Source organism: Nuphar pumila, chromosome 17 (assembly GCF_984573655.1).
Source record: "Nuphar pumila chromosome 17, dmNupPumi1.hap1.1, whole genome shotgun sequence".
Lineage (NCBI taxonomy): Eukaryota > Viridiplantae > Streptophyta > Magnoliopsida > Nymphaeales > Nymphaeaceae > Nuphar > Nuphar pumila.
In genome coordinates this window covers 2,170,042-2,196,280 of record NC_143265.1, presented here as the reverse complement: position 1 = coordinate 2,196,280, position 26,239 = coordinate 2,170,042, and the positions used below count along the sequence as shown (strand labels likewise).

At 37.4% G+C, this 26,239-nt stretch overlaps 1 protein-coding gene across 1 annotated transcript; it reads left to right on the top strand.

The window, feature by feature from the left end:
- Positions 1–196: 196 nt before the first annotated feature.
- Positions 197–26,239, top strand: LOC149811340 (uncharacterized). Its single transcript, XM_089993561.1, has 4 exons — positions 197–270; positions 3,742–4,157; positions 24,459–24,575; positions 25,313–26,239. Exons 2-4 carry the CDS (start codon positions 3,750–3,752, stop codon positions 26,054–26,056), a joined length of 1,269 nt encoding a protein of 422 aa, XP_089849687.1. The 5' UTR covers positions 197–270; positions 3,742–3,749; the 3' UTR covers positions 26,057–26,239.

The window sequence follows — 26,239 nt, the reverse complement described above, 5'->3', positions numbered from 1 at the left end:
GGGGGCAAAATCGGTCTCAGGTTGACCCACTTAGCCAAGTTGTCGAGCCCCGAACTCGTCCCTTACCACGCGCAGGCCGCGGATACGAAGGTTGACTGAACGCGTGTCTAGCATCCGTCGCACGAGGGTTCCTGACTCTGATCTGGGCCGTCCATTTTCTCGAGGAACGCCTATAAATATCTGCCTCCTGCGTTTATCCCTACATTTTCGACTTCTCTCTCGGGCGGACAGGGCTCGGATTCCGGTAATATTGTGGTCGTTCCATCTCTGGTACGCTCCCCTTCTTCCCCTCCTTTTTTTCTACATCTTGATGGTTTCTGAGAAATTTTGGCCCTGATTTTGTTTGATCAGGACGGTTTCCGGAGTGTCATTTTAATTTTCTCTGCCTATTCGTCGTTTTCCGGAGATTTTGATTGCCCTAGCATCTGCTTGCATTTTTAGGGTTTTGCTGCATTCGTATCCATCCGATTTTGTTCGTTTTGTTCTTGTTATGGAAGAGTTCTACTTGCTATTTTGGATTTTTAGGGTTACAATTATTGATTACTCAGGTTGCGAGCGTTTATCTAGTGTGTGCGAATTGCACACACACAAATACACATTATTTGGAATTTTTGTGTTGTACCTTTTTTTATCCGTGTTGTATCTCATACTCTTGCCTGTATCGATGTGATATTAGTTTCTATTTTTCCAGTAGCGGTGCTCCCTTTGACAGTCTTCAACTAAATTCCTAAGATTTGTGTGGTGGATTTTAAAACACACCTATGGCTCTGTTTGGAAGTCTGGATACACAGGTATGCAGGATTTGGGGGTGGGGGTCGGGTGGGGTGGGTGAGTGTGTGGAGGGGGAGGGGAATTCGGAATCCCCTTCTCCCTTGTTTTTTTGGGACCCTCGATGCCAAAACAAGCCCTAAGCACCAACCCTTTCTTGATCAACGAATCTCAATTGTTCAGGGCACGTTGAAAGTTTCTTTCTCTCTTTATTGGGTGTTGAAGAAAAATGTCTACTTCTAGTTACGTGATCCAATGCAAAGGTAGGAATGTTTCTTTAAGCCATGACAACAGTTTTTTTATCTGGTGGGTTTTGTGGAATATGATGAAATCTTTGATGGGGTTTTGTAGTTTTTATTTTTTACATTTGCGAGACCAGAAGCTTTCTGTTCATCTGTGATTATTTAAGTGAATGACAAATTTTTTTCTTGTGGGGTTGGAGATGAAATATAAAATCCTTTTTCTTGGTGGGTGTAAAGGTGGGCTTGTCTTGCTTTGCCTAGTCGATGGGCCATAAGTACAAGCTGTGGCTGAAAGTCCAAGTAAGCCCAATGCAAACCAAGTTGTTAGTCGATCTTTGGCCTTTTGGCAATTGCAAGCATGATATGTGGACAATCTGGTTGGCCCACTCAATCTATACTCTATAGGTCGAGCTGGGTTGCATTGGATCGTCATTGGCCCCTGCTATAGTTCATCTTTTATATTTATATATTAATAATGTTTTTTAATTAGTTCCACAAGTGTTAAGGCCCTTTTATATTTTCTAAGGAGACTAAACTGTGAGTTGTATGAGGACCTGTTTCTATTCTATTTATTTGATAAGGAGAAAAGTTACACCTCCTTTGTTCTGTTAGCTTTACTTGAATCTTATTTGAAATTTTCAAGTATTTTATAATTTTTTTCTTTCATTGCTTTTTCTAAGACTTTGGTGATTGCTTGGATTCATTTCAATTTATTGCTTACAAGCAATAAATGAAAATCTTTCATTGCCAAGTAGATGTGTTTCTCCAGTTTCTGAATTTTTACTAAGGCTAAGCAAGGTTGCGAATATACTTGAAGGTTGGGCATAACCAAAGAAGGTGCCATTGATTATTCACCTACTTCAGACAATACATGTAGAAGCAAGTAAGAGTGACGACTCTTGAGTTTGGGTTTGTGCCTCATATAGTTTTCCTTGGAAACATATCATTTGATGGCTCCAAAAGGGATAGATAAGCTGATCTTAAAGTTTGGGTGTGGGCAACATATAGTTTTCCTTGGAAATATAGTGTTTGATGGCTCCAAAAACAATACATAAGCTGATCTTAAAGAGAAGGCCTCAACCACTCAAGTTCATTGTTAGCTTGACTCAATTGGGAGGACTGGTATAAAAGAATCCATTCATCCTCTTCGAGGGAAGTGAGGTTCCTCCAAAATGATGCCCAAGAACTTGACCCCAAGCAGTAGTAACTAGCAACCCGTTTTTTTTTTTGGGCGTGGACAAAAAAACTCTCAAATATCGATCTTAAAGTATCACCATAGCCAAGAGCTAGCGTTTTTACTATTCCTCAATTTCAACCTTCTACTTCCTTGGAATTCTAGGAAAACTTCACACCATGCTTTCCAAATACTTGAAGATGCAGAACTAGCAGTATTACATTGCGAAGTGAAAAGCATACCTACAACTCTATTTCTCTTTGAGTACATATGCACACCATCCAAAGTTTGCTAGCTTTCACCATCATTTGAGGAAGAAGGCTTTGTTGAGGGTTTTCAGTATCCTAATGCCCAACCCCTTTGACCATTCCATAGAAACAAGGAAAACAACTTAGTTGAACTTCTTCATTTTTTTCGATAACTTCAAAATGGTGAGCAGGAAGAAAAGTATGCATCTACGTGTTTGATCAAGATAATTCTACCAGCAAAGAATAGATAGCATGCCTTCCAAGATTTTATAGCTTTCTCCTAGATCAGTCAATGATGGATTTTCAATATTTGTATAGAAATCCCATTAAAGGAACTGATCTCTAGGTATTTCACGGGGGGAGAACTTGTGCTACATACAAAAATAGAATCTGCAATATCTAAAACAAATCTATTTATAAGCACATTTAAACACTACCTTTAATTGTGTGCAGATGGTTTGTCTAATGCCATTTTCTTAATCTACGGATCCATATGCATTTATTATTGACATAATATATAAATGGTACGTACACTTATAATTTCATCTATTTCTTTTCTCTTTGTTGGACAACACTCTTTTAAACTTGTAGGGTTTATGTTATTGAGTTACCCATTGTCTCATCAATTGAGAGCTGGCATTCCTTAATTGATCAAGTTAACCTCTACTTTATTAATAAACATGTAATCACCATTTTTTTGTTTTGCTTTTGAGGAAAGTTTTTGTCCATGGCCCTTGAGCATCATGTGATCTCTCAAATACAACTATTGAGATTTTGTTTTTTGACTATCAAAGCAACATCCAAACATTTCATAGTCGCTTCACTTACTCCTAAATGACCATAGTCGATGTATTCTAAGTGGAGAGCATATTAAAGTATCACGATAGGGGTGCCTTATATGTCATTCATCTTCGAAGATGAACATTCAAAACATCATGGGCGTGGATCTTTTCGGGCCTTTGAAAGAACACCTCAATGCCCATCTAGAGTTTGATTGGTATTGAGAATCAAGATATGGCCTAAGAGCTCTCCATCCATGAGGTCTTGCATACTATTTCTCTTAAGATTAATAGTTTTTGAAGAATTTTGACCCTAATATTCTTAGAGGTGCCTTTGACATGATCTACTCTATTTTTTATGATGTGTTTAGTGGATACCTTGATTTATACTATGTCATGGGATGCTTTTCTTAAATGTTTTTTCTTAGTGGCAACATTTATTGCCTTGGTTTTTCCTTAACATGTTTAGTAGCTGCATTATCTCAACATATTGATATATTCTAAGAATCTTTTGGTTTTTGCATAAACAGTCATCACAATGGGAAAACCTAAGAAGCTCAAGAATAAGGATAAGGGAGGAGCAACTTTGCTTAAGAAAGGGAAGGTTACTAAGCCGAAACTTCAAGAGAAGTTATTAAAAAAAGAAGTTAGCATTGCTGGTGATAAGAAGGGAGAAACATATGAAGAAAACAATGGTGCTAGCGCTAGTGAAAAAATTGCTGGATTAATCTTCATGTGCAATGCACAAACCAAGCCGGAATGTTATCAATATCGTGTCTTTGGTCTCCCTTCAAACAGAGAACAAGTAGTGAGGAATGTCAAACGTGGCACAAAGCTTTTCCTTTATGATTTTGACTTGAAGCTTCTATATGGAATCTACAAGGCTTCATCGGATGGTGGGATGAGTTTGGAGCCGGATGCTTTCGGTGGAAAATACCCTGCTCAGGTGAGGTTACAAAATTCATCATGATTTGCAATCTTCATTTTGTATTTGTACAAGGGCATAATGTGTCGTCTTGATTGTTTCAAACCTTTAAGAATAACTACTACTTGTCAACTATTGCAACCTAACATGAAAATAACAACTCCTCTAAATCCATTGTTGTTGAAATTATTGTAGCAAGTTTATTACCAAAACATTCTTTGGTTAAGTTTATCATATGTTATATTTGCGTAGCATGGGAAAGTGTGTACCTTGACTGTCCTCCTTTGATCTATTTGAGGTTTGTTGGAGAAATTTGTCGACTTTGAAGCTATATAATTTTTGGTAGATAGTTGCATTTATTTTTAATTTACTCATTTTAAGCATGAAGTGTTGTGCTTTTTTTTTGCATGATCTTTTCTATTGCAAAATTTTAGATATAAATCTTTGCTTCCTTTTGGTCGTTACTTTTGTAAGTTAATTTTTATAGGATCTTGTAGCTTTTTTAGTTGCCCGAACTATGAAATATCCAAGACCAATGGGTGAATTAGTTGATGGAAAAATTATATTAAGTTGGTGTGATCACCTAGGCAATCTTGGTTAACGAGATCAAATATTTTATGCAAGAAAAAGATGCTTGGCAAGTATACACTAATGAACCCAAAATAATTTATGGACCAAAGGAAAACTTGGATATGAAAAGTGCCTTATTTTGAACTTAAGGTCCATTTCTTTATCCTGGGCTTGTGCCCTCCAATTGGGCAAAATCCCCTCTTTGGAGCGAAGATATCTATGATGACTTGGACTAAAAGTGCCTTTGCATAGAGTTGACGATTAAGTCTTCAATGAGGCATAACCTCCATGTAAGGAGCATTTTGTTTCACAATAGGCTCTAAGGCATAATACTTTCGAACAAGGTTGTAAAAAGCATATCGTAACCCGTATCGAATGGGCCCAACATAAGATGCGTATTGTATCGTATTGTAGTGTATCATAAAAAGTGTATGTTTTAAATAAAAATTTTTAAAAATCAGGAAAAATATAAAAATAATTCGTAACACAAGAAACAATGCTGAATAGCATAAGATAAAACTACATCACATATCAAAACAATTATATGCAATAAATGACAGTAGCCACCTCACTCCCATGGGGGCTCACCTTGCCAAGGAGGTTGTCTCATCAAATCTCCTTTAATGAGTATCTAGAATGGTGGGCTACAGTGGTTTTAGCCTAAACCACAATAGCCAATAATGTAATGCTACTTGTTTTGTAAAGCAATGATGCTTAGACTATTGTTTTCTCAGAAAACCACGGTAGCTAGGGTAATAACTTTGTAAACCACCACCTCTCTCACTTGTGCTCTATATAAACCAAGAGGGAGGGGCGAGTTTGACATATTGTAAATCTAAGAACTTTGAACTCCATTATGAGGTTATGACCTTAGTTAGGAATTAATCTCTCTCTTCTCCAATTAAGTGGGAGTGTTCACTTAAATCGGGAATTAGGATCCTTCTTAATCCCCAATCAGATCACCTAAGTGCTTTGAGCATTTGGGTCTACTTGGGCCACTTTCGACAAGCGATCAATGATGAACGTGGAATCGACACACATTCGGCGAGCTCAGGAGCATCCTCGCATTCTAAAGGCATCTTTAGGCATTCCTCTTCACCAAAAGGAAGTTCTTCGCATTAGGTCAATCAAATGGAGGCGTGTACGCGTAGAAGCTCATCTTGCAACCACGTCGGTGCTTGGCGAACCTTGGTGAGATTATTTCTAAACAATTGGATCTCCCCTCCCTCTCATGTATTAATCTTTAAGCACACTATCTAAATTTTCGTTAGAGAGCGTGCAGGATTACACTTGTAAGAGATCCAAGCTTTGTGAGTTTCAGGTAGTTAGGCACACCATTGCACATAATCACATCATTTACGCCCTCACTATGCAACAAATTGGACCACCACTTGCCCAAAGGCTATTGCCACAAGTGTGGCAAAATGCTGAAGGACTTGGCCGTGCATTCACTATGCTACACTTTGCGCATAGGCACCAAGCCTCTCCCCCTTGTGCGCACGGGAGGTGTGCATCTTTTTTTAACAAAACGAGACATGTGGGCCACCCGTGGCACCTAGGCCTTCGGATGCCATTCGCCCTACATTGCTGCCCCCTTTATTCCTGAAAAACCTCCCTTGGACTTTGCTGCACTCACGCTCACACCCCCCTTGTGCACGCGCCCCCTTGCGCATGCCCATAGTGCTGCACCCATCACACGGCCGTGCACACATCAACGCATGCATGCACTATCACACTGAGGCAATCACCGAGTGCACACACTGGCACAACTCTGCTTGCGACTGTGATTGCGCACTACCCTGCCCACCGCGTGCGGTAGGGTGATGCCTGCACCTTGGGCTCTATGCTATTTCACGCAACATGTGCAAATTTTCCTACCTCTTGCGTGTGTGATAAATTGTACTTTAAGTGCCTGTGGGCACATTTGGAGCCTCATTCAATGTGTGTACCCAGGCTTGCCTGCTCGTTGAGAGAACTTGTACTCCTAGTGATTGGACTAGATGAAACCTCTTCTCACTTGGCCTTTTAACCCTTCTTGCATGAGTTTGTATTTATTGTGTTTTGTGTGCTACATGCACCTCACACTGGCACCTCTTCTTACACGTGCCCAAGCACACGAGCCGCTTAGCGACTTCGGTTTGTCACTACATTATCGGTCTGCTGCTTTGCCTCTAAATGAATTTGGGGAGCCAATGGCAACATCATCCAATCCATCCCGACAGGCCGCACCAGCGCCTAATCGGTCCTTGCGTAGGCGGGAAAATCGGTACCCTGCAACTTGTTATGTGCTTTTTTTGTTTTTTTAATTAATTTGTTATGGGTGTTTGTTTATGTAGATGTGACATTGAATTGTTATGTGTTTGTTTATGTATGTAGATGTGTCTTAACTTTTTGTCAGGTTTTATAATATAACAGGTTTACTATGCAGCTATGCTTCACGATAGTGGTATTTTGTACTTTGTGCATTTGTTGATCAATTTTATGTTGGATACATCTTTGTTGTTAGTCTTAATAATATTTGGGCAGGTTTTGTAATATAACATGTTTACTATGCTTAATGATAGCAATATCTTATGCTTCATGCATTTGTTGTTGATCATTTTTTTTAAAACATATAAAATATGTAACAAGCAAAAAAATTTAAAAAAACATATAAAATATATAAACAAACTACTAAAATTAATAACAAACATGTATACAACATAAAATCAATCAACAATAAGCAATAGATATATAATATGTTGCCGAACATTGTAAAATAATTATATTACATAAAAACAGTCAAATAAATAACTCATAAATTATATATGAATTAAATATACATATATGTATATATTATATATAATTGTATATGTTTATGATATATTACAATTACACAGAAAACATATATATGTGTGTGCAACTGTGCATCAGATCGGACGACAAGGAGAGAATAAAAAAAGCGAGCTTTTGGGATGGGAGGAAGAAAAAGTAAAAAAGAAAGAAAAGAAATAAATTTAAAAAAACATGACAACTATATCCCTGCGGCTTAGGCATTTTCAACCTAGGCAGCCTAGGTAAAAAAACAGGGCCCTACCGCCTAGACCCGTAAGCCTAGGCGGTGGCCCTATGCCTAGCCAGCCTAGGTGCAACTTTTGACAACTAAGGTCACAATATATGGTCATGGGCATTTCAACCTCAAAACCCATCTTGCATTATTGATCTCACCTATATTCCTTCACATGCTCCCAGCACCAATTCTCGATATTTAGACTCAGCACTAGATCTTGACGCTACAACTTGCTTCTTGCTTTTTCAAGATACCAAGTTTCCTCCATCGAAAGTGTAGTATCCAGTTGTAGATCTTCTATCATCTATAGATCCTGCCCAGTTTGCACCCATGCACCCATGTGGTTACATCCATCGTTCTTGTTTCACTCAAGAGATCCTAGGCATACTTTGAAGTCTTCGATGTCGAACATTTTCCTTAGATGCAACTTTAACTTCTTGATCTTCTCTTTATCACTTCCATTGGCAACTATATCATCAACATACACTGTCTGAATACCCACTAGTTGCCCCCTTTTTATGAAGAGTACATTCATGTGCTTCTTTGGTATATAAACTCGTAACCGCTGTGCTGAACTTGTCAAACCATGCATGAGGGGATTGATTTAATCTATAGATGACCTTAATCTGCATACAACATTTTGATTTTCTGCTGGTTGTAAGCAATAGGGGAGAGACATACACTTCAATGATATCTCCATGTAGGAAGGCATTCTTCACATCTAATTGGTATAGAGGCCATAACTGAAATGCAACTATAGCAAGTATCACTTATTAGAGTCTATCTTCGCCACTGAAGCAAAAGTCTCCTGATAGTATACATCACTTGCATCCCACAATCTTATTCCCAGGTGGCAATGGTACTAGATCCCATGTTTGATACTTCTGAAGAACCTCCAATTCACTTTCCATAGCCTCGTTCCATTTAGGATTTTTCATGGCATCTTCCACACTCCTTGTGATAGGAACTGAATCACAAGTGGTGATGAAGGTATTGTATGAATTAGAAACAAACTGGTAAAATATAAAATTATACAAGGGGTTAGTGACACATTGCCTTTTTCCTTTCATAGGTAAAACAAGATGACTTACTGGTGGTGCAAAAGTTTTTTGGTTCTAGATTTGGAGTCTTCTTGGGATCTTGAATCAGGAGGTTCTGCTAGAGTGGATAATAGAAGGCATGAAGATGTTTCTATTTCCCCTTGTATAGGTTTTAATGACTTCAGGATTTGAGACATTGTATTCTCCGTGGCTACTTTCGTACCAAAACTTACTTTCATGGCTATGGTCTAAAGGAACTCCAGGAAGGCAGAGGGTATCAAAACCTTCTTCACTTTCTCTTAGAAACTTCCCCCAACAACTTTCATTGGTATAATATGGTATCCCTTCAAAAAAGATCACATCCATAGAAATAAACTTTTTTTTTCATAACTGGACCATAACATTTGTATCCCTTTTTCCCAGGAGCATAACCTATGAACATAGGTCTCTTGGCTCTTGGATCAAGCTTATCTCTATAAATAGCTGGAATATGCACATAGCAGACAACCAAACAACCCTGGGGTAATATGAAAGAGGTTCTCCAGGTTTCAAAACATTGAGAGGAGACTTGCCATTTAACACATTTGTGGGCATTCTATTTATTGGATGGACGACAGTTAGAACACCTCACCAATACACATTCATTTCAAGCAGAAGAGATCGGGTAACTTCTAAGAGATGTCGATTTTTCCTTTTGGCAACCCCATTTTATTGGAGAGTATTAGGACGTTGTATGAGATTCATATTGTGTTTGTGAAGATGACCTTGTAACTGAGAAGAAATATATTTTCCACCATTATCAGATCGAAGAGTCTTCACTCTTGCATGACATTGATTCTCAACCATTTTATGACAAACAGGAAAAATAGACGTGTCTGTCATCTTTGGACTTTAGCAAAAATGCAGTTGTAACTCTTGAGAAATCATCTATAAAGATCACAAAATATTTATAACCAGAAATTGAGATTATAAGTGTTGGCACTAACACATTTGTGGCATTCTATTTATTGGATAGACGACAGCTACAACACCTTCTCACTAGTACATCTTAGGCACATTCATTTCAAGCATAAGAGATCGGGTAACTTCTAAGAGATGCTTTTTCTTTTTGGCAACCACATTTTATTGGAGAGTATTAGGACATGGTATGAGATTCGATATCGTGTTTGTGAAGTTGACTCTGTAACTGAGAAGAAATATATTCTCCATCATTATCAGATCGAAGAATCTTCACTCTTTCATGATATTGATTGTCAACCATTTTATGATAAAAAGGAAAAATAGCCGCATCGTCTTTGGACTTTAGCAAAAATGCAGCTGTAACTCTTGAGAAGTCATCTATAAAATATCACAAAATATTTATAACCAAAAAATGAGATTATAGGTGCTGGCCCACAAACATCAGTATGAACTAATTCAAAAGGCTCAAAACTAACCGACTGACTAGTATGAAATAACACCCTAACACTGTTTTGCCCTTTGGCAAGTGTCACAATGCTAAACCTGACACTTTACCCTATTTACAACTGCTGGGTACAAAATTTGCAACTTTGAGTGGGGCACATGCCCAAGTCTCAGGTGCAACAACAGAACCGTTTCCGACTCAGACGACACATGATAACCCTTCACAGATGATTTCTGAACTGTTCCAAGCTTGTACAACCTCGCTGCCTCATGCCTATGTCCAAAGAGTCTGCCCGTCTTCAGGTGAGCAATTTAAGTCCTTGGTGATAGAACTAACGGACAACAGATTTATAGGGAATTTTGGAGCATGTACAATAGAATGCAAGGGAAAATAGTGTGACTACAATTCCTTTCCCAATTATTGGGGAGAACGTTTCATATGCTATTCTTAAGTTCCCGTCGGGATCAGGAGGATAATAGTTAGTAAAACTGGGATCTCATACCAGCCATGTGGTGTGTGGCCCCTGAGCTGTCACGGTGCGGGTGCAAATGCAGCACTTTAAAAAAACTTGGGTGTGGGGCTGCGGGGAGGATATATATATATATATATATAATTTTTAACAGTTTTAAGTTCACACTACGTGTATGTGTGAATTTATGTATATATATATATATATAATGTAGATAAAACCGGACTTGGTTAGGGTTAACTGAATCTACTTTTGGACAGAAATAGACTTCAGTGTGGTTGACTTCATCTGACACAAGGAAGCCATGTCCAAGTGTTGCACCACCATGGGTGCGGGTGGGATGCGGGTACGGTGCCTTGTTAGAAGAGTCTGTGCTACATAGCCCTGAGTCAATGATTACCCTGTTCATGAAAAGAAGTGGCTGGAGAGGTTGATCCAACTTCTTTCACCTGATTACTCTTCTTTATCTCTAGCTCCTCTATCATTTTTTTCAACTGGCCGCGGTCTTCGCTACTTATGACCTTCAATTGCCCCAATATATTGTAACGAAGTACGCGGGAAGGATAAAGAATTCTAAAAAGCATTCACAATGTCCAACGATAGATATACAAAAGAAAAAATAGCCAAGTCCACTATGGGACAATACATACATAAGCTTTAAGGAAAGCACAAGCTAAAAATATAAAAACTCTTTGTTGAGAGAGATCACTAAGGCTTAAAGAATACAAAGGGGTTCACCCCTAGTTATACAAAAAGAACCTCCTCGAAAGGAGGGCCAAAAAGTGGACCAAAAGGGGGCTCCCATAGAGTCGTTGGAAGCCCCCAACAGTCAATTGTGATCGTTGGGGCCCCCCAAGGTCTCTATGGAGGGGCCCCTTTTGGTGTGAAATGAAAAAAAATAAAAAATAAAAAAACTAATCTATTTACATTGTTGTTTATTAAAACAAGTATGTGAAGAGACGGAAATGCCCCTATTGGGTATTTGATATATATATATATATATATATATATATATATATATATATATATATATATAGTTACATGTATGTATTTTAACACCCCCCCCCCCCCCTCAAACTTTACGGGGAGATGACCGAAAGTTTGCCAAGGAGATACATGAAACATAGAGCAAGAAGAGCTTTAGTGAAAAAATTCGTTAACTGATATTCCGATGTGATATATGTCAATGTAATTGTTCCACGTCATCACGAACATAGTGACAGTCCATCTCTATATGTTTGGTGTGATTGTTGGCAATATAAATGACACTTTTGTTGTCACAATAAAGCTTTGAAGCACCAAAAATGTCAACTCCCATATCTTTGAGAAGACTTCGAAGCCAAACAAGTTTCATTATAGTAGTTGTCATAGCTCGGTATTCAGCTTTAGTAGATGATAGCGAAACTTTTTGTTGCCTCTTGCATCTCCAAACAATTAAAGAATCTTTTAGAAAAACACATAAACCAGTAGTTGGGATTCTATCATTAGGGTTACCTCCCCAATCTGCTTCGGTATAATCTAGTAAATTTAATGAAGATGAGGATAAGAATAGCCCTTTAGTTATGGTGTTTTTGATGTATCGAATGACTCAGAGCACAACACCCATATGCACGATCATAGGAGCATGCTGAAATTGGCTAGCAGAGTGAACAACATGAGCGACGTGAGGCCTGGTGATAGTCAGACATGTGAGAGATCCAATGAGTTGTCTGAAGGGTGTGGGATCTTCTAGAAGAACCCCATCCTCCAACCTTAATTTGTCATTTATTATTTCTAGAGACTCACCTTTTTATCATTTGAAATGCCAGACTTAGTACATATATCTGCAACAAGCTTCATCTGTGACAAAATATATTCTCGGGAAAAATATGCAACTTCAATGCCAAGGAAATATCTAAAAAAACCTAAATTAGACATGTCAAAGCTATCTTTTAGCATATTTTTAACATTAACAATACTATCTTGATTAGTTTCTGTGATAATCATGTCATCAACATAAAGTAATAAGATAACAATCTTAGTACCTACACTTTTCACAAAAAGAGCAATGTTAGTATAACAGAAGCGAAATCTCAATTTAATCATGATATCACTAAATCGATCATACCAATCATTGGGGGCTTGCTTAAGACTATATAAAGCTTTTAAAAGTTTAAGGGTTTGACCTTGTCCAATGTTAACTCCGGGTGGTGGATCCATATATACTTCTTCATTTAGATTTTCATTTAGAAATGCATTTTCGCGTCGAGTTGATACATAGGCCATTTTTTGATTGATGTGACATCTATTAAGGTTCTAACACTTGTCATTCTGGCTACTGGAGCGAATGTTTCCTCGTAGTCAATTTCATATTCTTGCGAATATCCCTTAGCCACTAATCTGGCCTTATATCTTTTTAAGGATCCATCACATTTGGTTTTAACCTTAAAGACCCATCAACATCCAATATGGCTTTTTATGTGAAGGTAGTTTGACTATTTCCCAAGTATTGGCCTTTTGTAAGGCATCTAGTTCTACTTTCATGGCACCCAATGTGATATAGTTTTGGCTTTTACAATGAGCAGGTTCATAATATGAATGTGGTGTTATCAGACAAGCCTAATAATTAGGTATAAGAGACTTATATGACACAAACCTATTTTGTGAAATTGATTCTCTAGAAGATCTCCTAAGAGGGGTTTTTTCTAAAGATTCAACAAGTTGAGAAAATTTCTCCAAGGCACTAATAGGCCTTTCTTGGTCTCTTCGGGTATAAACATTAATATTGTCATTGCTGATATCACCATTGTATGGTGATATATCAATATTGGATACATCACAAGTATCCTCTATATTTTTCGGATGATTCGTAGAGTCATCACATATATCATCTATAAGATCATGTAAAAATATGTAATCAATTTCATTTTGTTTTCCTAGATTTTCAAATCCATTCTCTTCTTTCAAAAAAGGTTATGTCTTTTGAAACATATAGTTTGTTATTTTTGAAATCAAAACATCTATAGCCTTTTTTATTTTTCTCATAGCCTAAAAAGACACATTCAATCTCCTTTGGAGATAACTTATCTCTCTTATGTAAGAGGACAAAGCATTTACAACCAAAGATGCGAAGGCGATTGTAGTTGGGTGAAAATTTGGAAACAAAAATCATATGGAGTGATATTCTTTAGTTTAGAAGAAGGCATTCTATTGATTAAATATATTGAGGTCAAGACGGCTTCGGCTCAAAATTTTTTTAGAATATTTTTAGAGACAAGCAACGTTCTAGCGGTTTCGATAATATGCCTATGTTTTCTTTCCGCTAGTTCATTTTGTCGTGGAGTTTTAGGAAACTATTTTTGATGACAAATTTTATTTTGTTTTAAATAATTTTGAAATTCAGTAGATAAATATTCTCCACTGGAATCAGATCTAAGAATGGATATATTACTTGAAACTCTTTAAAGAAGGAAAACACTTCAGATTTATGACTAAGAAAATAAATCCAAACATATCTAGTGAAGTCATCGACGAAAGTGACATAGTAAGAGTAACCACCTTTAGACATGACCGGAGATGGACCCCAAATATCCGAGTGCACCAATTCAAATGGTCTTGTAGAGAGAAATGTTCTAATTGGAAATGGAATAGACTTCATTTTCTCAAAAATGCAATCTTTGCAATTAATGTCTTTTTCTTTACAAAATTTGGTTCCAAATGGAAAAGATACATTTTAGAATAACTTGGATGTCCAAGTCTTTTTATCTCAAGTTTCAATACTTTTATCTTGTACATAAGTATAAAAAGAGTTTGTAAGAAGGTTTAGATGATCCATATAATAGAGGTCCCCTTCCTATGGCCTTGCCCAATCCGCTTCTCGGACAGGAGATCCTGCACAAAGCAACCATTAGATGAGAAAATTATTTCACATCCATGGTCGGTAATTTGGAAAATCGAAAAAAGATTCAAATTAAGCTTTGGAACAACTCTCACTTTAGGAACAAAGAGATTTTGAGAGTTAAGTGTTCCAATACTTGTGATTTTTAAAAAAGTCCCATTATCGGGTGACGATGTAGATGCAATGGCCGCACCCGATGTGGAGGAAGTGACTTTGAGAATTTGTTGTAGAGCCATAAATATTTGACCTAAGTGTTTCTTTGAGGTCTCCACTCTTGCCTTCATCTTCTTTGTTGGTGGTAGATTCTTCAAGAGAAGCTACCTTAGGCTTGAATGTTCCATTTAGCTTTGGGCAAGCAGGTTTGATGTGACCCGTCTCATAACAATGACGACATACAATCATCTTTCTTCTTCCGTTATAGTTTTCTTGTTTTTCAAAATGGGGTGATTTATAGGTTTTGACATTGTTGCCAGGTTTGGATACGACAAACACTTCATCAATGTTTTTACTCATGCCAAGCCTAGTTTCCTTTTATGTGATTTCGGCCATGACATCTTCTATTGGAGGAAAAATAGATCTATGGAGAAGTGATGACTTCACTTGCTCAAATTCGGGACGTAGACCAAACAAAAATTGAAACAATCGATCTTGTTTCATTTTTTTTTGTCTTAGTTTGACATCCTCGATAGCAACCCATTTTGGCTCTAAAAGAGCCAACTCATTCCATAGTGGGTTTAATGCACTATAATAATCTTGTATACTTGAATCACCTTGTTTGGTGGTTTTATTTTTTTCTTGCAAAAAATATGCTCTTGCAAGGTCTTTTTGGGTATACATACCCTTCATAAAGAACCAAGCCTCATTGAATCGGCGAAATTTAGCTATATTTGCACATACCTTGAGTTCAACATTGTTCATGAGCCAAACATGTATCTTGGATTGGTTGCTTTCCCAATCTTCAACTTTCTTTTGGTGGTCTTCAATGGCTTTGAGACGAGCATCTCCCTCAAGAGCCTTTTCTTGGCCTCCTTCAATCTTGGTGAGCTCTAATCGAGGTTCCGGAATAGAACCCATTACATAGTCCCAAAATGTTTTTACCTTTGAGGTTTTTCTCCATTGCCGATGCCCACATCATGTAGTTCTTTCCCTCGAGCTTGAAGGATTGGTCGATTTTGGATTCCATGATGCCATCAAGGAGTATGAAGAATAGAGACAATGAATGTAAAGATGAATATCAACGCCTTTTCTTTTATGAATCGAATGGCTTTGATACCATGTAACAAAGTATGCGGAAGGATAAAGAATGCTAAAAAGCATTCACAATGTCCAACAATGGACCAATACACAAAAGGAATAATAACCAAGTCCACTATGGGCAATACATACATAAGCTTTAAGGAAAGCACAAGCTAAAAATATAAAATCTCTTTATTGAGAGAGAGAGAGAGAGAGCACTAAGGCTTAAAGAATACAAAGGGGTTCACCCCTATTTATACAAAAAGAACCTCCTCAAAAGGAGGGCCAAAAAGTGGACCAAAAGGGGGCTCCCATAGAGTCGTTGGGAGCCCCCAATGTCTCTGGGCCCCTTTTGGCGTGAAATGAAAAAAAAAAGAAAAAAGAAAAAAGAAAGAAAAAAATAAAAAATAAAAAAACTAATCTATTTACCCCTATTGGGTATTTTATATATATATATATATATATATTTGTACAGTTACATGTCTGTATTTTAACATATACCACTAGAGGAATTAATGGCTCTATTTCCTCAGCCATTCGGTCTTCTTATGAGGTGCCAACATTGTTCCTTAGTATGCCTAGTCTTTCCACAATGATTGCATCTGAGCTTTTTCTTATCTTCTAAGGTGGGGTACCCCTACCTTGTCCTGTAATATTGGTTCTGCCTCTCTCCCTGCCTCTTTCACTAGATACTCAAAATGAATGGTAGTCTCCAATTAGGGCAGACCTCTCTACATTGGAGTTACTTGAAGCAGTCACATTTTTCTGATCTTCTGGCTGGAGTATGGAGTACACTATTCCAAGAGGTAGGAGGTCCTCTCTCCCCATTAGACTAGACTTGATATATTCATATTCACTATCTAGTCCTATCAAAAAAATAAAAAGCCTTCTCTTCTTTGTTCTCCTTCATACATTGAGCACATCTGATTTTCATGTAGTAGCCTAGCTCTTCCCACAACTTAGCTCATTGTAGTATGCACTCAAGGGTTGCCCCCCTTGCTTACAATGACAAATCCGTTCTTTAACATCATACTTTTTTGCCACATTTGATTTATTAGGGTAGGCATCAAGGCAACATCCCACACTTCTTTTGCTATCTCAAGACTCATAAAGGTCTCAATAGAAGGATCCAGTAACCGATTAAGGGTAAAATGAAAAAACATAAAAAAGAAGGTGCTTACCCTCTTCCAATTTCAATCTTACACAAATGAAGCAAAAAGATTTTTTACCTTATTTCGTTTGGGTTACAAATGGGTGAAAATGTACTCTTACTCTAGAAAATTGCAAAGGCTTTCTCCCTTACATAAGAATCGGCCACTAAAACATCTCAAGCCTTGTAGGGTGTGTGAGTTCCTCTCTACAAACGAGGGGACCGGTTTTAGGGGTTTTAAAACCCAACTCACGAAAAGGGCTTAAACCCTTTTTTAATGCACTAAGAGTGTATCGTGCGATACACCCCATATCGTGGTGTATCATATGATACACCGATATAGATACGAAGCACAATTGTATCGTATCGTATCGAGATACAAATGTGTATCGTATCAATATTTTTAATAGTTATGATACGAATAGTACGATACAATATGATACTTACAACCAAAGTTGTACGATAACCATATTGGTCAGGCTCAAAAAAAGATATGTATTGCATAATAAAAAATCATAAATTTTAATACTTTTTAATTATAAAAAAAAAGTAGCAAAAATTCTAAAAAAATCATAACACATAAACCAATGGTGAATTACACAAAATACAACTATAAAATCACATATGAAGCATTTATCCTTATGAGCTACATTAGACATTATCTTGCAATTAAGAACATGCCATAAGACTCGTACTTTCATATTACATAAACAAAAATAAAATAACCAAGTTTATGAATACTTAAGTGTTATTAAATAACCAAGTTTTTTAACCTTAATCATTATGATCTTTTTCTCCTCCTTCGACATTCACATCATCTCTAATATACGTGGGCTCCTCCTCATCTACCTCCTGTGCTTTTTTCACGTTGATAGGCTGAATGTCTTCTTCATTCAAAATATTTGTTTTTTCTTTCACATCCAATGCATACAAAATTTTCAAACTAATGGGATCAAATTACTTTGTGCCTCCTTGATGATAACTTTTCTATTTACCTAAAATGATGACATGAAAAAATTAAAATTAGTTGGGTTTTGTATGATACAAAAACTTTTTTTTTCTTGGCAAAACCCAAACAATGCAAGTGGCCAAAATCTCTTGGGATTGTGAGGCCACACCAGCTATTTTTCAGTCACTTTCAGATAACTATAGAAGATATAGGGCTGAAACCTAGCTTCTTATCCATATTTTGATGTTTTTCAGACACAAGGTGGCCATAAAATGCTGCCCCTATATCTTGATAACGACATTCTGTGTTAAGGTTAATGCCTTCCCTTGTCTGTAGGGAAACTAATGTCAGTTGCCTCTTAAGCTCCGCGAGACAAAAGTCAATGGTGATTCTTTCAAGCTCACCCTATGACAGATAAGGAAATCTATTCTACCCAATGTCCACTTTCACCCTCTCTTTTCTCCAACATTAGGTAAGCTGATCTGAACAGGCAACATCCTTATCAGACTCATGGTAGCTCTTACCACTAGAAATTGCCCATGCAACTACTAGTTCAAGCGGGTTTCTTGTGATGAGAATGCTAAGATGTGATAGCAGATGCTTTACAGTTCAAACACATCAATGATCATTGTTTGACCAAACCACCAACACAAGGTTGTTTACAAAACCCCAAGGACGCCAGTCTATTACAAAATTAGTGCATTTTTCTAGTATAGGGAACAATGACTTTTTAAAAGTTTCTAGCGTCATTTCAAGCCTAGTTTACATGTCAAATATGAAAACAAATATTAAAGAAAACATAATGGTGGCCATCCTTCAAACTTTTAAAAACTTATATATATATATATATATATATATATATATATATATATATATGGGGAAATATTGGCTACTAATCAAGGTAAGGAACTAATGAGTAGAAATTACTCTTTTCTTAAAAAAATTTCAATTTTTTCTAGATCAAATGTTACATGGTTTGTTTAATAAGAAACTAATTTTGAATCATGTGATTATGACACACAATTAGGTTTTTAAAGGGGTTCAAAAATCAACAGCCCACAATGTGCCAAAATCTCATAACTCAAAAGATCATGTTTTTACATCAGAAATGCAAGATCCAAGGCTGGATCCTTAGCAAACAATCCATGATAAATACATCTATGTGGTTAAATTGAGTTGATACAACTTGCTCATATGATTTCTAGCTCATTAGTTCCTTACCTTCATTAGTACCAAATATTTTTAATATATATTATTTTGGCCTCTAGGGACATTTTTGTATTTTTTCTCTATTTTTTAGTCCCATTTCTACTTGTTGGCACTAGCCCAACTAGCTGTTGGACTAGCCTAACTACTAGTTGGTCTAGCCCTTATTTAAATAGGATGTTTCCCATGTAGATGTATGCCTCGTTTGTGCATTATTGTGTTTAATAAAAAAATTATTATTTATATTGAGTGTTTGTTCTAGCCCTTAGTGGATTTGTGTATGTGCACTTCTTTTCCAAGTCTCATTACATGGTATTAGAACCAATATGCTCTTGATTTTATTGGTGAACCTTCTTGGTAATCAAGCTCATTCTTGGAGTGTGTGCCAAATCTTCAACTCTTCGTCAAATCTATCTCTTGCTCATCATGGACAAGTTTGTGTTTGTCATGCTATCAAGTTGAATGACTCCAACTATTGCACTTGGGGCCTCTACTATTGAGAATCACATATTATCCAAGAGCCTCATCAAATATATTGAGAGATTGTCTGGAGCCTTGATTTCATTGACAAAAATTGTGGATGGGAGCTTGAGGTTCCTAGAAGATGAGAAGGTCATCACCACTTTTGAATTTGAAAGGAAACACATGGAGTTGCAGATGAACAATGCTAAAATATTGGCATCGATTGTGAGTAGTGTAGATACTTCCATTCTTGATAGTGTGGCCCAGTTCAAAGTGACCAAGGAAGTATGTGAATTCTGGAGTGACATGTACACCATGAAGGACATGGCTCATTGGTGGAATCTGTAATGAAACAAGTGGAAAGCAAAATTGCAATGTGCACAAGCACAAGTCCTCAAAGGAACAACACAATCTAATTAATGGCAAATACACAAGATTATAATAGACATTAATGAACACATGCAAAAGAACACAAAAGACATAAAATAATAATCATTTATTAATGTAGAATGCTTAGAAAAAGCATTAGAAACAAGTAGATGGATTTACCCCTTTATATATGCTACATGGGGTCACTATATAGTCGTTGGGGAGATCGAGATCCCAACGACTATATTGTACTTTGTCCAATATACCCTTGTACAGAGGTAAAAGACAAAAATACAAAAAATATAAAAACTGTCAGGGCGCCGCACCCGCACCCGCACCCGCACCGGCACCGGCACCGGCACCCGCACCCGCACCCGCACCCGCACCCAGGCGGGTGTGACAATTTGGACACAGCTTCCTTTGTGTTAGGTGAAGTCAACTACACTGATGTCCATTTCTATCCAAAAGTAGATTTAGTTACCCTAATCAAGTCCATTTTTATCTATATTATTATATATAAATACATAAATGCATACAAGTACACGTAGTGTTAACTTAAAACTGTTAAAAATTATATATATATATATACACACACACACACATACACACTCCCTGCACCCCCACCCAAGTTTTTTTAAAGTGCTTCACCCACACCTATGTGATATAGAACCTGGACAAAGTCAAAACTGCCCTTAATGGGAAATACCTATTATATAAGTGCAAATAACCAAAATGCCCCTACATGGTTCAAACCTATTACAATAATAAAACAGCTACAAAAATATATAATATATACACTCATATAGATACACACACACACATTTTAAGACCCTCAAACTTACAGTGTGATATACCCGGAAGTTTGAAAATATAAAAAAGAAACAAAGAGAAGAATCCAAGTCTTTAATGATAATCTTCACCAAATGCCTGCATCGACTATCTCTATCTTCATGATGCATTAAAAATAGATTTTTTTTCAACCCATACATCTTTAAGAACATGCAGAGAGAACAAAATAAAGGTTCCAACTACAAGGGAGATATTCTAACCAAATAGTTATTAAACGAAAACGTTTTAACCCAATAGTTAAAAAAGTAGATATGAAATACATGTATATAGTTTTAAAACAAATATATTGAATATGAATATGAATATGAATATGAATATGAATATGAATATGAATATGAATATGAATATGAATATGAATATGAATACACACCGATGATGGTTATATACTTTAAAATCCATTTTTAAGAATTTATTGTTTAGACAATTATAACCACAAAAACAATTAGATGAGGTCATTGATCCTTTTGTGTTCCAATCTATTTCTTCTTTTTGTATGGATTTGCTTAAAGACACTCTAGTTTTTCTCGCATTTACATTTTTATTTCTTTATGAATTTGATCTCGAATGCCATGATCAAGGATCAACCTTTCGATGCAATCCAAAAGTTCCTTGTTGACTTTTTTTGTCCATTTTAAACTGAGGGAAGTATCTAAATACATTATTTAAATATTTTGCAACATGAATAGGTTGTTGAAGTTGCACAATTCACCTATGATCAATAATGTTCCATATAGGCATGCACAATTTTTTCTTCTTATTCAAATGATCTCTGATGGCATCTTTTGTCATATCTATGGCTTCATAGAGATAACCTATAGCTGGTTTGTCTTCATTGTCAACCTATCGAAGCACATTCACAAAAGGTATAGAGATTGTCTACAACTTCATTCATGAATCCCAAAATTTACTTCTGAATACAGTATCTATAATTTTTGTGGGCTCTTTTTTGTGCATAGGGATATACATTTCATTTATATGATGAAAACATTAATGCAATTCTATTTGTTGCTAGACTTTGCACTGCCAAAAAATTCGTTGCAAATCTAGTAACTGCACTATAAATCAACTCAACACCACTAGTGTATTTTCTCATTAGGCTCAAAATTCATGCATGATTATAAATAAAATTAATAATTTTTTGGCAGCAATCATCTGTGTCCTTTATTTCATCTATGTTGTTGATGTCCGCAAGCATAAGGTCTATACAATGAGAAGCACTTAGGGGTCCAAAAGAATAACCCATAATTTTTTTTTTCAATTTTTTACTTATTGCACTATAATTTGTTGCATTATTGGTAATAAATTGTACAATATTTTGAAGTTGAACCTCTTCCACAACCTAATCAAATACTGTGAACCATACATTTGCTGTCTTGGGCATATCAGACAGATCAATTGACTTCAAAAACGTAGTTTCTTTGGGGCAATAGACAAAAATATTTATCAAGGCTCTTGATTTCTTGTTTGTCCACCCATCTGCAATGATGCTACACACAGTTTCTCTTTATGACTGCCTCATCTCATCATAATATGCCTTCACTTCATTCACATTAGTATCTAAACGTTTTCCTTTCAAATCATGATATGAAGGCATTTTATTTTCAAGCCTGATACTGGTTATTGCATGTCATAGCTTGAAAATGAAAGGAATTTGCTGCATTGAAAGGAACGTAGACATCATAGAACCATCTTCCAACCGCGACATTTGCCTACCTGACTAAACGTTGAGGTGTCAGTAGTACGAATGTTGGGTTGCGCCCTAGGGGCAGTTCTAGGAGAAAAAAAGGTCCTAATAGAGCTTTTAGTTCTGCCTCCTCTCGAAGAACTCCCTCCTCTTTCTCCTCTTATTTTTGTGCCTGCAACACTACTACTACCCGCACCAGCTACACATTTCTCCTTAACTGCAAAACTTCATACTTCTGATGTTATGCTAGGGGTTGTAGGATTAGAAGTAGGGATCTCATCTTCATCCTCCTAGGGCTGTGCATACTCCATTTTTACCTTGTCTTTTTTGTAATGGTTGAAATTATCATTTAAACAACATTCGACAAATCCTTTGACATGCAAGCGACAACATTGTGATGTGTCCTGACCAAATGATGCTTCAATCGAAAGATACCACTCGAAACAATATGATGACAATAGTTGCACTCTATTTTCAATCGGTTTTCATTCATTACTAGAGTGCCCCATTGCCATGCTAGATCATCTGATGTCATCTTCCCTCAAAAAACTCAATAAGAAGCAAAAAACAAAGATTGTTTACCTTAACCTATTTTCTTGAGAGAAAAATAGTGGAAATTCACTCTTGAGCAAATCGCAAAGGCCCTCTCCTTTGCATATGGATCGACCCCCAAATCACTCTCACAACTCCTAGGGTGTGTGGATACCCCTCTAACGGCTTCTATACAAATGAAAAAGTTGACCTTCAAGAGGTCTTTAAAACCCAAAAAATAAAAATATGATTCGGCCTGAAGGTGTATCGTATGATACACCCGATATAGATAATTATGATACATATTGTACCGTATCATAAGATATGTTACAATACAATATTGGTGTTAGATGATAATTAGTGTTTAACTTATTTTACACTTTTTTTTTTGTTTTAAACTATTTTCTGCTAGTATTTTTTTTTATGTGTTGAAGAAGATACTGTGGAGGGTTTTTTTGCCTTCTTTGTAGGGCATATTGAGGCAGTGGCATCACTCTTCTGAGGCATAGGCTGATGGTTTATCTTGATTATAGCTTGAGCTTCATGGAGGTTATTTTTCCCACAGCAATGTAACCATGTTGTCTCAAGGAGCTTTTTGTATTTCATGTTGTTAACCCTCAGCTTGTCTACCCCCCCCCCCCCCCCCCCCCCCCCCCAAAAAAAAAAAAAAAACTCTGGATTTACTTGTCTCCTCATGACCTGACTGTTTGTCAATGGACCCTTAGAAAAGGTGGGACCCACACCTGTCAGCTCAGCATGTTCCCTTCCCCTTCCCACTGTTGTTTGTTTTAGGGTCTGGTGGGAAAATGCCTGGACTTTCCCACCAGCTCAGCACATTCCCATCAACCCATGTCTTTTCCTTGAAACAAGTGGGCCTTTAGGGCACGTTTGGTTGCATGTGCAGGATGCCGCGGATGCTCGTCACATGCTAGCCATCAAACAGCGGATGTGCGTGCTGCATGCTGTTTTTTTGTAATGACACCCCCACCCCCCCTGGAACAGTGTGGGACGATGCATCTTTAAAAAAAATATCCAAGACATGCTGGACAGTGTGTCCTGGACAGGACCATTCCTCTTTGTCCTGGGCAAGTTGTTCTGTTCTAACCTCAACAGGGAGTCAAACACACCCTTAGTGGATGTATGCTTATTCACACACATGGACAGGAGAAGGTGCATGTATATTAAAGTTCCAAAGCTTTCTACACATGCATGCTTATGTGTGTATTTACATGCATTTGTGTGCTTGCAATGATTCTATGACTAAGCAGTCTTAAAATTAGGTGTTGCTATAAAAGAATTTACATCACTTCAGTTCCTTTAGTAAGATGTATTCTCAAGAGTTTGGATTGTTATTGTTTTTTAAATTGGCCGCCCCTTTCCATATTGAGATGGTTTCATACTCACCTTGCTTTCCTCTTTCCCCGTGATTTTCATTACTGTTGGGCTTGTTTATGATGAATTTCATTATATGCACAGGTGAAGTTTAAAGTACAGAAGGATTGCGTGCCTCTGCCAGAAAGTACCTTCAAACAAGCAATCAAGGATAACTACTTCACGATATTCAAATTTAATCCTGAGCTCAATGCACAGCAGGTCTCTCTCTCTCTCTCTCATGTGTTCACAAAGAGGGGATCTATCATTGTGTATGAAAGAATCCCTTGTTCTGTTGTTAATGTTATTTAACTTTCATATTGACTTTCATTAACTACTGCTAAAATGAGATACTATATGCTGCATGATCTTGTCAGTCGCTACTGTTAAATTTTCATTGGATTTAATTACCTTCGGGCATACCTTCGTTTTATCATCAAATTCTAATGTGTTCATTTCTTTAAATTTGTTATTTTTCTATGACTGCTGGGTTTTGTGTTTGAATTGTAAGGGTTGTGGGAAGGACCAAATATATTTGATATCGATCCCTTGGTTTCTAAAAGAAAACCTTTGGGTTATAAATAGTTCCGGATTTGGATTTCAATCTGCTATTAGCCACCCAGTAGTAGTCAATACCATGCATGTACTTGCTGGTATTGCAGAATGACATCAGTAATATGCTTTACTGTTTTCATTAAGGCTCTGTTTTGGAGCTGTTGTTGAAGCGGAGATGAGAAGGATGATGGGAGTGGAGTCATCGACTCCACCTAGGTGAAATGGGGAGATGAGAATGCGCTTCCAAACAGAGCGTAAGCGAATAAATGACTGTCTTCGGCTATAGGCTGTTTCTGTGCATCTACATATTGTGGTTGCTTGGTATGCATGCTTAGACAATGAATGTGTCTGAATGCATTACATTGTCGTATTCCCTAAGTTGGTGCTAAATATTGTGTTTGCAGGTTGAGAATCTCTGCAAATTGTTCCAGCCTATTGGGGCACGGCTTGCTCCAGCACCTGTGCCGGCTGCAGGTCCATCAGCTGCAGCCGCACCATCTATTAGGGGACCATGGAGTGCAGTTCCCAGAAATTCTGCTGTCCGTGTTCCCTACTATCATGTGGAGAATCAGCAGGTGCTTCAATCAGTGGGGCATGTCCCACCTCCCATGGACCGTCATTACCCTGTGTCAGGTCGTCATGAGCAGCTTCAGCCATCGGCACATCTTGCTCCCCCACAGAATGCATATTATCCAGTTGAAAATCGTCGAGTGATCCGAAGTGGTCTCTCTTTGCCAGCACCTGAAAGAGATGTATACCAACCTCTTGTGGAAGATCGAAGGTACGCAGCTGGCCTTCGTGCCCAAGAGGTGGCTCCCCACAATCAGGTTCCTCTGCATGAGAGGGAGTATCAGGTGCTCCCCATGGAGAGAGAGATGGTACCTCATGCTGCGTATGTTGATAACTTGTATGGTTCCAGGCTGGCCCTGGAGGTACGAGAGCCTCTAGCATATGAGAGGACCCTTTATCGCGATGCTGCTTATGGAGAAGCAAGTGCACAGCACCCTGCAGCATATGAGAGGCCCGTCTACAGTGGGGCTACATATAGAGAATTAAGCCAATTATATGGTGATCCTAGATCTGAGATTGCATCTGTGCCAGTTTCATCCAAGTTCTCCTTTGCAGGCTCAGTGCCAGCTTATCGCTAACCCAAAAAAAATGTTGTCAGCATGTGATCTACATACTGCTTTGAACTCCCATACGGTTTCATATTATTGTCATTCTGTGTCGGATCTATATTAGCACAAACAGTTTTATTTTGTAGTTGTTTCGACCTGCTAGCCAGTTTGATGTGGGTGATGGTTGTGGGAAGGACCAAATATATTTCTTTT

Excerpts from the sequence above, each read along its gene's own strand:
- LOC149811340 (XM_089993561.1), top strand. The coding sequence starts at position 3,750 with ATGGGAAAACCTAAGAAGCTCAAGAATAAGGATAAGGGAGGAGCAACT. Across the intron at positions 4,158-24,458 it reads GTGGAAAATACCCTGCTCAG|GTGAAGTTTAAAGTACAGAA; the intron begins GTGAGGTTACAA and ends TTATATGCACAG. Across the intron at positions 24,576-25,312 it reads CTGAGCTCAATGCACAGCAG|GTTGAGAATCTCTGCAAATT; the intron begins GTCTCTCTCTCT and ends TTGTGTTTGCAG.